General features: G+C 42.5%; 1 protein-coding gene across 4 annotated transcripts in view; it reads left to right on the top strand.

The window, feature by feature from the left end:
* The window catches only part of MAP2K5 (mitogen-activated protein kinase kinase 5), a 168,808-nt gene that overhangs the window by 98,136 nt on the left and 57,657 nt on the right, over positions 1-13,015 (top strand). For all 4 annotated transcript variants that reach the window (XM_060694751.2, XM_060694752.2, XM_060694750.2 and 1 more), the window contains exon 17: positions 4,812-4,841. In XM_060694751.2, coding sequence (XP_060550734.2) covers positions 4,812-4,841 — 30 coding nt within the window. The remainder of the gene's footprint in view (positions 1-4,811; positions 4,842-13,015) is intronic.

Below are 13,015 nucleotides of genomic sequence, written 5' to 3'. Positions count from 1 at the left end.
ATGGAGCTTTGCACACTCCCCTGCCATTTATGCGGCCCAGTTCCCAACAGGCCACAGTCCAATAGCCGGCCGCAGATTGGGGGTTGGAGGCCCCTGGGATAGAACATAAAATAATAATTATTAGGAAGAGAATTGCCATCTTGGACAATCATTCATTGCTGAAGAAATATTGAACAACAGAGTGGAGTAACTAATGTTTAAAAATATACCTTGAGTTTGGCAGTATTATAGAAATATATGAGCTGTGGTGGCGGAGTGGTTAGAGTGCAGTACTGCAGGCTACTTCTGCTGGCTGCTGGCTGCCAGCAATTTGACAGTTCGAATCTCACCAGGCTGAAGGTTGACTCAGCCTTCTATCCTTCCGAGGTGGGTAAAATGAGGACCCAGATTGTTGGGGGCAATTATTCTGACTCTGTAAACCGCTTAGAAAGGGCTGTAAAAGCACTGTAAAGCGGTATATAAATCTTAAGTGTTATTGCTAGTGCTATTTTTAGCTGTTACCTGAATGTGAGTCCTTAAACTGAGGTGCTCTTATTACAGGCAGTCCCTGCTTAACATCCATTCATTCAGCGACTATTCGAAGTTAGGATGGTGTTGAAAAAATGGACTTGGAACTAGTTTTTGAATTTACAATTCTCACCCCACAGTCAAATAAAAATTCAAGCCAGCCCACCTTTCCAACTGCCCCCCAGTCACCCCCACTACCAGACTTTACTTGTCTTCATCTGCCTCCCCTCCACTGAGCTCACCATCCCGGCCATGTGAGGCGAGGCCCCTTGACTGGGGCTGATTACATCCTTGTGCACTCTCCCATATTTAGTGGTAGTCCATCCCAATGCACTTTTCCAGCCACTTGCACACTTCCCCGAGCCCCACCGCACTCACACTCTGCCATCAGGTTGGCATCAATTCTTAGCTACTACATAGAAGTTCCTAAATAGATGTGTCCCCAGCACTGTCTTTTGGGTCTTCCAAGGATGCATTCATCACCATTGGGACCGAGTCCCTTCACCTTGCTGCTGGTTGTCCTCTTTCCTTCCATCTTTTCTAGCATTAGAACCATCTCTAGGCAACTAGATCCTTTGCATAAGGTTTCTGAGGTAGGATCATTTGAGCCTGGTCATTTAGCCTTGGCTGAGAACATAAAATAATAGGGTTGGAAGGAACCTTGGAGTACTCTTGTCCAACCTCTTGCTTAAGTAGGAGATCCTGTGCAATTGAGGACAAAGGGCTGTCCAGTCGCTTCTTGAGATGTTAAGACCCTAGAAAAAGTATAGAGAAGAGCAACAAAGATGATGAGAAGTCTGGAGGTTAAACCATACGATGAACAATTAAGGGAACTAAGATATGTCTCGTCTAATGAAGAGAAGGACCAGGAGTGACATGATAGCAGTTCTCCAGTACTTGAGGGGCTACAATAAGAGAAGGGGTTGATTTATTCTCCAAAGCAGCTGAGGGCAGGACAAGAAGTAACGGGTGGAAGATTAAAGAGAAATCCAACCTAGAACTGAGAACTCTGGGTTGATTTGTTCGATGATACATTGGTTTGTTTTCTTGGCTATCCACAGTATTCTCAGGACCAGGTTCTTCTTCAACACCAAAGTTCCAGCAGTACAGTACTTTTCCTATCTTACTTCTACAAATTTCAACTTTCTCTTCTGTGGAGTGACACAGGGAATACCACTGCCTGCACAATTCTGGTCTTTGCAGTTACATCATGGCATTTGAATATCTTTCCCAAGGACTCAGTAGCAGTGCTAATCTGTGGCACATTTCTTGACTGCTGCTTCCTTTACTCTGTTAGTTGGTCCTAGGTTATAACTTTCTAAAATATCAATTAATTATCAATAATTATATACATAGAGCATGTTCTGGACTAAGAATCACTATTGAAGAAGCTAAAATAAGTACAAAGACCAAAGTCAACACAATTATATGGAAATTGTAGATGGTAGTATGTTCATGCTATTAAAATTTGTTATATTTGTGTAAATAAAATACAGATTCTAGCATTAATAAACCCATATTTTGGATGAAGTATCCATACTTAGATTGTGATGTAAGAATGGTTTCCAATTTAACCTGAAACCTATGTGCATCTTTTAATGTAGAAGAATCAGAGATGGTTATCAAGAAACAGGTCTCGGGCACAGTGATGCCCGTGGAGGTTATGTTGAGAACTTGGGACATAAGAGTTACATACCTTGATACCTCACAGAGATACAGAAATGTCTTCAGTGGCTCCTTTGTCTCAGATCTTACCTTGTTTTGGCTTGGAGCTATAATTATCAGTTTCTTTATATCGCCTGTGGTTCAGTCTGGAGTCCTTGGTCATGTCTTGCTGGGAGAGCTCGCATTTTCTAGAATTTACCAACATCATCTACTTGGGTATTTCCCTAAGGACTTTCAGAGGTGAGGCTGAGGAGATGCTTGTCATTCGGTCAAATGAGGTTATTGTCCAGCCACTGTCTGTTTTCTGCATTGTCTTGCAAATTGTCAAAAGAGCAGTCTCTTCCTACAACCTCAGCCTGTGGCAGGCAGCTCTGCTTTCTAAAAAATGTTCTGGAGCAAAGAGAGACAAATTAAAATGGTTGGGGAACAGATATGCTAAGTGGCTGAGCCAGAAGGATTCCAGAGGTAAGGCGGAAAACAAGACTCTCTTCTCAAACTTATGAAGTGCTATCAAGACTTTTCTGATTGCCTTCTCTTCTGTGCTTTTCTGTTTTCAATTTCCTTTTGAGGATTATAAATCAGTAGAAGTCCACACTGCTCGTGTTATGCAGGAACAATGCAAAGCCCTAATTTGTTTTATGTAAGAGCTCCCCCCCACCCCATCTTTTGGCTTCCATGCTTTAGCTGTTAGCCTATTTATAAATCTAAATCTACATACAGAGGTCATTGGTTGGCTGAACTTAAAACCATTTTACTCAGTAAATTTAATTAAGAAAATACAGTGCAACTCATAAGCAAATGAGTTTTTCCTAGTTTTAAACCAAACCATCCTCTTGAGTGTTGATTGCCTTGCTCGACCCCTGGTGATACAGAAACAGGCAAAATTAAAAAGGACATTAAAGCTTCATTAAATCTGAAACACATTTAGTACAGTGACATATCTGCAGGCTATTTCGGGGAGATTACAGATTACCTTGACAATCTTGGACTGGGGCGGGGGGGGGGGGAGAGCCCTTGGCACAGCCCAGTCAGACAAAGGTTCTCGCCATGGCTGGCATCTTTAGGGTTGCCTTGTTCAAGCCCTGGTCTTTGAAAATGCATAGCCACCAGAAGGTGTGTGCTGTCCACGGCAATAATTTCTATGTCGAGAAAACTAATTCTGCACTCAGAATATATTTGCATAAAATGGTGTGATTTGCGTAAATTTTCATCTGCACTCATTTGAGTATTATTTCAAAAGGCCATTTTCATCCTAAATGTTGATCTGAAATGTTGCGGCTTCTGTGCAGAAGAGCAAGCAGTCCAGGACTCTGCCGTGTCCATAACATCCTTTGTACCCGAGACTCCTCAACTTTCAACCACAACTGAGCCCAAATTTTATGTTGCTAGGCGAAACATTCGTTAAGTGAGTTTTGCCTCATTTTAGAATCTTTCTTGCCACCATTGTTAAGTTAGTAACATAAGTGAACCTGGCTTCCCCATTGATTTTGCTTGTCAGAAGGTCGCAAAATGGGATCCCATGACCCTGGGACGCTGCAACCGTCATAAATATGAACCAGTTGCCAAGGATTTTGACCATGTGACCATGGGGAGGCTGAAAGGGTTGTCTGAAAAACGGTCGTGTGTCCCTTTTTTCAGTGCCGTTGTAACTTCGAACGGTCACTAAACGGACTGTTGTAAGCCGAGGAATGGATACAAGTAGCCCTCGGTTTACAGCCATTTCTTTAGCGATCGATGTCTCAATGTCACTGAAGAAAGTGACTTACGCCATGGCAGCCCCATAGTCACGTGATGCTTGTCAATCAGGTTGCAGCCTCCCGGGGTCATGTGATTGTCACTTGCAGCCTTTCAGTTGGCTTCTGACCAGCAAGGTTAATGGGGGAAGCCAGATTTGCTTAATGACCGCATAATTCACTATACAAATACACAGACTCACTTAATGACAAGAGCAAAAAACTAAGCACTTTGCTTAGTCATGGAAATTCTGCGCCCGTGTGCCATTTTCCTGGGTCCATGGGACGCAAGGCAAGGAGGAGGAAAGTGCCCTTTTTGGTGCCGGTTACCTTTGAGTCCCTCTGTCTCAAAATCAACGTAGTAACGAAAAGCAGGACCAGCAAGCGCCTGAGCTCAAAGTGAGGATTTGAATCCATCACTGTGGGGCTGAATGGAGAGCCAGCGGAGATTGGAGGGAGCACAACGCCATGGTCGTTGGGATGCTGACTTTCAAGAGCAAAAGGCAGGACTCGGCTTCCACGGTGGATGGACTCTGTCCAAAAGCCTTGGCACTTCCTCTGTGCTCATTGCGATCATCAGCTCTTGTCCAAATGGCTCAAATCTCTTAGCAACTGAAATGCAAAGAGAGGCCACAGAATTGAAAAAGGCCCATATTTTGTTTACGAGCAGAGAATTTGGCCAGGCAGGCAGGCAGACAAATAGATGTGTTAACAGATCTGCTGCTCATTTATGGATAGCCTTTCAAAATATTGCCATTTTGCTTATCTGTTAAGGGTTTTTTTTTAATTCTGTCTCTCTCTTTTTGCCCTTAAAACAATTCTGAATCATAAGCCCCTCTCAACCCCCTTCCTTGTGCTCATCCCCTAATGCAAATCTCTCTAACTAGACCATTTTTTGTCTTCCAGCTTGCTCTCGGGAGGTTCCCCTATCCTCAGGTAAGACGTTCGTTGCTGCCTCATTGATTCCTGTGGATGAAGTTGCAACAAGCAATTGTGTCAGTCTTTCCACCTGCTTCATATAAATCTGCCCCATTAAATCAAAAAGCAATCACTTCAGAGTTGTCCAAAACCGCCATGGATTTTGTTCTCCTTTTAAGGTCCAAGATTTATTTTTTATCCTTTAGACTGTTTCCCGGAGCGGAGCTTATAGTGAATTTGAAGCCGAGCAAATTTGCTTTTCTGCCTTCCCATCAACACGCTGGCTGAAAGTGATGTGTGTGTCAAAATCCGGTGTGTTTAGAACAGCATTTCTCGGCCTCGGGAACTTTTAAGATACGTGGACTTCAACTCCCAGAATTCCCCAGCCAGCATGCTGGGAGTTCAAGTCCACATATCTTAAAGCTCCTGAAATTGAGAAACGCTGCTCTAAAGAACTAGGAAGATTCTGGAACTTGAAATCCACAACTTAAATTAATTAATTAAATTAATTCTTAAAGTAGAATTTCATTTTTTTTAGAAAAAGGAGAAAGTAACTGCGATCACAGACTTCTTTATATAAACTCTTTACATGAGTTTGTTTTGGTTGGAAGAGTTGGTTGGTTGGAAGAGGACGGAGGCCACTAATCCCAGTCACGGTCATCGGTGGCCGTGGCTTACACCCAGAGCCTCCACAGCTTCCCTGTCATTCTTTTCCACGTCTGTGTTGGTTTTCAGAAAGAAGAACTTATTTTGCATATTTCCTTTCGTTGAGCTGGCCTTGAAAATTACTTGAAAAAAGAAGTTTGTCTCTGCTTATAGGCACCCCTCCATCAAACCAGCACCAGGATTGATAGGTAGCAGTGGTTGGATGTTGCAAAAAGGCTGTTTTGCACAAAGGTCTCCTTGAGATTAGGGCCTTCAGCCACCATTGATTATGCAGGAATGTCATGTTTCATAAAAGGATTGATGTGATGGTGGTAGATCGGTAAGCCTTTAGCAACAGGCTGATTTGACCTTTCAAAATATACAGGTAGTCCTCGGCTTACGACCACAATTGAGCCCAGAATTTCTGTTGCTTAAGTGAGAAATTTGTTAAATGAGTTTTGCCCCATTTTACAACTTGTCTTGCCACAGTTGTTAAGTGAATCACTGCAGTTGTTAAGTTAGTCGCCCGGTCATTAAGTGAATCTGGATTCCCCATTGCCTTTGCTTGTCAGAATGTCGCAAAAGGGGATCACGTGATCCCAGGACACTCCACCCGTGATAAATATGAATCAGTTATTGAGCATCCAAATATCACTCACATGATCAGTGCCTTTGTAACTTCAAACAGTCACTAAATGAACTGTTGTAAGTCAAGAACTACCTGTACTACCGTGTTTCCCCTAAAATAAGAACCTCTCCTATATTTTTTTGAACCCTGAAATAAGTGCTTGGCCTTATTGCCATGCGCTCAAAAGCCCAATTGGGCTTATTATCAGGGGATGTCTTATTTTGGGGAAAACAGGGTACTACAGTAGTACCTTGGTACTCATTGTTACATTGATTCCGGGAGGCGTAATGAGTACCGAAAATGATGAGTACCAAGCAAACTTTTCCCATAAGGAATAATATAATGAGTTACAAGACAACTGACAACAACTAGCATTTTAACTGAACGCTGGCATTTACTTCTGGCTTTTGGCAAAAGTACCCAACAGCGAGCTATGGGTTCACTTAACATCCACAGCCATTTGCTTAATGGCTGCCACAAAAAGATGGTGGAAACTCAGGTAGGTCAGGTGGATTGCCCGCTTTACAATAGTCACGACTTATGACTGTAATGAGCAGGCTCCATTATGGTCATAAGTCGAGGACTACCTGTAGAGAGAGAGATCGGAGCTGCCATCTATGACCATTAATGGTATAGGCCAGTGTTTTTCAAGCTTAGCAACTTTACAAGGTGCGGACTTCAAGTCCCAGAATTCCCCAGCCAGTGTTGCTGGCGGTGGAATTCTGGGAGTTGAAGTCCGCACCTCATAAAGTTGCCAAGCTTGAAAAACACTAGATAGGCCAAGCTCATTTTTTGCAGCTCCATTAATCCTAAATTATAGTTACCACTCCATATTGGGCAGTTTCCTTATTCTTCCAAACCACTTTTTCCTTGACCACCCTCTCTTTTAAATGAAAAAACCAATTCACGTGAACTCCGTATGAAAAGATACCACATATTTCTTCGAATATTCAGAATATTTGAATATTCCTCACAGAGGGGAGAGGGGAGCCAAAGAGAGCCCCAGCTCCAGGCAGGATTTTATTTAGCTGAATCTTTACGGATTTTATTCTCTACAATAATATCCATCACAACTAAAACGGGTTGTGCGACCTTCTCACAAGCAAAGAAGAATAGAATTAGAATTAGAATTAGAAATTAGAAATTAGAAATCAGAAATTAGAAAAAGAATACAGAACAGGTGAATAGAATAGAATAGAATAGAATAGAATAGAATAGAATAGAATTAGAATAGAATAGAATAGAATAGAATAGAATAGAATAGAATAGAATAGAATAGAATAGAATAGAATAGAATAGAATAGAATAGAATAGAATAGAATAGAATTCTTTATTGGCCAAGTGGACACACAAGGAATTTGTCTTTGGTGCATATGCTCTCAGTGTACATAAAAGAAAAGATACATTCGTCAAGAATCGTAAGGTACAACACTTAATGAGAGTCATAGGGAACAAATAAGCAATCAGGAAACAATATCAATATAAATTGTAAGGATATAAGCAACAATGTTACGGTCATAGGCGGGAGGAGATGGGTGATGGGAACGATGAGAAGATTAATAGTAATGCAGACTTAGTAAATAGTTGGACAGTATTGAGGGAAATATTTGTTTAGCAGAGTGATGGCGTTCGGGAAAAAACTGTCCTTGTGTCTAGTTGTTCTGGTGTGCAGTGCTCTATAGGGTCATTTTGAGGGTAGGAGTTGAAACAATTTATGTCCAGGATACGAGGGGTCTGTTGATATTTTCACAGCCCTCTTTTTGACTCGTGTAGTATACAGAGGAAGGCAGGTTGGTAGCCATTGTTTTTTCTGCAGTCCATGGGGAAGCCAGATTCACATAACAACCGGGTTACTAACTCGCCAACTGCAGCGATTCACTTAACAACCATGGCAAGAAAGGTCGTAAAATGGGGCAAAACTCACTTAACAAACATTTCACTTAACAGCAAAGATGTTGGGCTCAGTTGTGGCTGTAAATCAAGGACTACCCGTATTGTAATTTTTGTCATTCAACATATCATTCCCCCCCCCTTCCTTTTTCATCCTTTCTTTAACATTCTATTCCATCGTTTCTTTGATATTAGTGCAACTCTTCTCCCTTGGCCAGTTGCCCCGCGGCAAGTTGCCCGTGTCGAGTTGGCCTAGACCCCTCCCTAGAGGTGGGCTGCCCATTTTTGCTCCTGGCTTTGAATGCACAAACCGTCCGTGGATAATTGTGGTTCTTAAGAGTATGAGAAATCCTGTGATATACAGATTAAAATTTAATTACTGGAAGTGGTTATGTTTATTCCTTGCCCGTCCCTAACCCTAATGAAAACATTCGTTGTATTCATTGGGGGCATAAATGCATCTATCATTTCAGGCGGTTGCAATACTGCAAAGTTGCAATTCTCCTGCCCCAGCAGAGGAAGAGGAAGCAGACTATTCCCGGGGTGAATGGCAGTCACTTTCCCTAACCTCCCCATTGATACAGGCCAAAGGGCCGGGAGGCATCTCTGATTTAAAACCGGTGTTGGTCTGTGCTCTTTAAGCATCTATTAACTTGTTATTATTATGCAAATGAACCATACTAATTTATGCAGGGTTAGATTATGCAGATGCCTCACCGCTGTGGTTATTGAATAATAGGAAGCAATTTGATTTCTTCCTTGTGTTTAGAAATACTTTTTTCTTTTTAAATGGAACAAATTCGCTGATACTTCTCCGGGCTTGAAGATTTAGTAGATCAATCCATGCTTAGTCTCAATTTGCTGCTGTTGGGTGGTTCTGTTTAAACTGGCAGCTGTCTGGTGTGTAGCTCTCATTCACAAATGCTACACACTGGATCCAAAAGTGCCTGGTGACAGAGGAAGGATACTTATTACAGTGACCAGCAAAGTTGGAAAAGGCTCAGGAGCAAACGGGGTCTTTCAAAGGATGCTGAATAGTAGCCAGGTGCCTGTTCAACAGGTGAACGATGGCTTTCAACATAGCAAAATTAAAAATGTGCAAAAGGAAATGGGGGGCTCTCCCTATTGTTCTGGATAGCCCTGGAGAAGGACTTTTTGATACTTATAACTATGGGAATTAGCTAACCTCAGCAAGAGAAGCATCAGGGGCCCTCAGCCTGTCTCTGGTTGAACAGTCATAAATCATGTTGGCCGTTAAGCAAGTCATCACGTGATAGCACCCAATTTTACAATCCTTTTTGCCATGGTCGTTAAGTGGACATGGCAATTGCAAAGTGAACAGCGTGGTCAGTTAGCAAACCCCTTGTCTGCAATGGGCATTTTTTGCCCAGAAACCGGACTAGCAAAGTAAACCACAGTCATGTGATCACAGGACTCTGTAAATGGCCGTAAATGCAAGCGGTTATCAAGCGCCCCAAATTCAGTCACGTGACCACAGGGAGGGGGCAGACTTCAGAGTTCCAAATCCAGGCCATAAGTACCTTTTTCAGAATTTGTTATAATTTCAAAGAGTCGCTGAGTGGCCAGTTATAAGTCAAGGACTACCTGTACAACAGTCTTCTCTGTTTGGGAGCGAAAGCTACAGTTGAGCTCAGAAACATTTCAGGATTGCACTGCAACAACCTCAGGTTTCTCAGCAAGCTGGACTGCAACATAGGGGTAGGTACACCCCTCCCCAAAACCCCCAAGAAGTTCTTGGAAAGAATGTTGAGTGACAGCTCTGTGCGTCTTCTCTTCGAACCAGTTCAGATTCCTCCACCTCTTTCTCTTGCCTGCTTTGTGTTAAGAGGCTAGAAGTGAATCTCTTTGGGGCAGGAAGCCCCGTTTCCATCTGTTCTTTGTTTTGGTAACAGACAGATCAGCTACCAGGCTGTTTGCTTTTCACCGTGTGAGGACTCCATCAGAGAGAGGGATAAAGAGCCTCCGGTGTCTGTGGAGAACGCCCAGGGCAGAAAAGCCTCCCTTAAAAATTCTGTGTATACTTTATGTACGATGTGCTCCTTGTTCCTAGGCACGAAAACAAGATGTCAAAACATTTATATTAGGATGCTGTTTCTGATGTAGGGTGAATTTTATTGTCCTTTTTTCCGTTTGCAGTTTATTTGCAATTGTCAGTTTGCATAGAAAACATTTAAATATTGTGATAATTAGATGAAACACTGCTACCGCCAGGTGTTTTTTACAAGCAAACGCCACAGTTTGCTAAATCCAGCAAATTGTGGAGATGTTTGATGCTTATTTATAATGGTGATCCTTGTCAAGCATTTGTTGGCAAGGATAAACAAATGTTCTGAAAGAATGGCAGTTTTAACCACTCTAAATTCCGGAGTCGAAGTGTTTTGTTCCCCCAAAAAGAGATTTAGAAGAACCCTTCTATCCTGACAGAGATATGGTCATGTTCCACATGTTAAGTGAATAATCTAAGCAACCAAACCACAGAATCATCCTTTTAAAATTAGTTTCACTTTTCTACTTCCCCCCCCCCCCCATCTCTAGTTGTGCACTTGTGGTACCAAGGATGGTTTTGACATACAGTAATTTTCCTGGTCCACGGAGCTACATGGAGTTGTGCAGGATTCTTGCAAGGATCAGGTCTTGGAGAAACCTGCAGGAAATTAAGGTTGCCTCTTTTCTTTAAGAGATACCAGCTGTCTCGATTAGATAAAAAGGTGGCACAGGGCAGTGCCACGTCTTATCGTCAGGAAATTTTGAGAAATGGTTAAAAATTGTCCCTGCTGGTGCTTAAACTGCTCTCGGTTAGAGGCCGGGCGAATCCCTCGGCCGCCTTGAGAGGAGATGCCGCTTTTTGGCTGCCAGAGATTGTGAGGAATATGTTCAAGTGATTTCTTCTGAATCTGGCTAAAGACCCTTCCCCCTGTTTTCGGATACACTTGCAGATCTTTGTTAATAAATTACATCAAACGATTTGAAGTTTGGAAGGAAGGATGCTTGGCCCCCCTCCTCCTTTTAAAAAAAAATCTGAGTAAATAGTGCCCCTGGTATTGTAAAGCTTTGAATGTTTTCACACCCCATTAATTTATTACTTCTCCTTCATCTTTAAATTTCATTTTTTTTCCATAAAAAAAATTCCAGCTCCCTGCTGCTTGTGAGATTTCCATCTTGTTGTTAATTTTCTCTGCTCCATATGGAGCACCAGACATTTCACCTGGAGGCTGTACTAGATTTTCCTGTAGTGATCGCACTTCCGGAGGGCAGAGCTGTCATTTCGGGTTCCTTGTGCATCTGTCTGTGCCAGGCTTTCTTCCACTGGCACAAGAGAGTGTGAATAACAAATCGTCTGCACCTGAGATTTGGGTGAGGGTGTGGGTGGCTGGTGCATCTCTGCAAGCGGATTTTGTCCAAGTTTGAGACAATCGCACCTGCCATGTAGCTTCACTTTGTGGAGTCCAACCTGAATACAGGAAGCATGGAGAAGAGGGGAGAGAGAGAGAGGGAGAGAGAGAGAGAGAGAGAAGTAAATATTTCATCCTGCCTTGTCATTGATTAGAATAGAGCCTTTAATTTCATCTCACCCCATGTTGCGATTAATTTGCATTCTTTGTCAGAAGTTAATGGAGTTTTTTATGGTTCAGTTTGAAATCCTTGAAGACATCAGTGAGTTGATCTGATGTTTATACAACCGCCAGCGGAAATTTTTTTGCTTTTGATTGATGGGAAGCTTGGTGTTTATTCCAAACGGCTTTTAAAGCTGTTTTTAAGAATTATTTGAATAAAATGCAAGCGAGATATTGTTATAATGAGCAAGATTATCTGTTAAAAATCTGTTTCAAATAAGGAGCATGATAAGTAGAAGACGGGAGGGAGAAAAGAAGCTCTCCCCCTCCTCCCCAAAAAGGAAGAAGTGGCAAATGCAGAGCCAGCCTTTTCACGCAATCATCAAGCTGGCCTTGAAATGCCTGATTGCAAATCTGCCAAGGTGAGAGACCAGCGCAAGGAGCCTTGTCTGCACTTTGCCTTCCAAAGGGCAACTTTTGTTCTCCTTTTTAATCACGACCAATTGCAAGCCAGGGTTTGCAAACAGGAGGCCATTTCCCATCTCTCCTGCCAGCCTTTTCCTGCCTGGCTGTGGCCAAACGGGTTGATGAAGTGTTGCTGTCTTGCGCCTAACTCAAAGGGACAAGACTGTGAGTCCGGTTAGCTCAGCAAAATGATGACATATTGCTTTGCTGTGGACAGAGGCAGCAGCGTCCAGTGCCACGGAAACAAAAGTGTGAGTAATCGAGAGGGTTTGAGGACACAAGGCAGCCTGTGCCTTGTTTAGGTTGAGTTTGTAAAGGGAGGTCGCCATCCAAAGTGCAGCTAATTGAGTGGAGCTGTGGGTGGAAAGGCTGAGCCTCCGATCCAGAGCCCACCACGGAGGTGAACGACGTGATGTTCCAAGGTGGAAGAGAGAATCTTTTGCACAAATACAGCCTTAAGCAGGCAGCTCTTGCTGGGGAGGGAAACCGTTGTCCAGATTGTACCTTCACAAAGATGGATAATCACAAGGGTGGGAAGAGCTCTCTCCCTCTCTTTGTCTTCTGGCCTCCAAATGGGGACATTACTCAGCTGTTCTTCCTACATTAGAATTTCTCCGTTTTAGTAATATTAACAGTTTATAAATCCACAATCCAAAGTGCAAGACATGACTGCAAAACTCTTTATTTCATCCTGGAAATTCATCTTCGAAAAATTTGCAATGAAACTTTTTCCTGTTCCAAGGAGCTTCTTTCTCATTCTGGTCTATGTGATTTCAATTGAGTCTCCAGGACTTTCTCTTCAGTTGAAAAGACTATAAATGGACTTTCTACACAATGACCCCAGCAGACTTAATCACAGAGAGAGATTAAATGTGCATATTTTGTGAAGGTTTGCATATTCTGAAGGTCTGCAATAATGAAATTATTATCTGTCCCATAATATTTGTATTCATTCATTGAGGTAGACCATTTTATCTCAAATGATCACT

Source organism: Pantherophis guttatus, chromosome 13, assembly GCF_059756535.1.
Source record: "Pantherophis guttatus breed Tessera chromosome 13, ASM5975653v1, whole genome shotgun sequence".
NCBI lineage: Eukaryota > Metazoa > Chordata > Lepidosauria > Squamata > Colubridae > Pantherophis > Pantherophis guttatus.
This window is presented reverse-complemented; position numbering and strand designations above follow the sequence as displayed.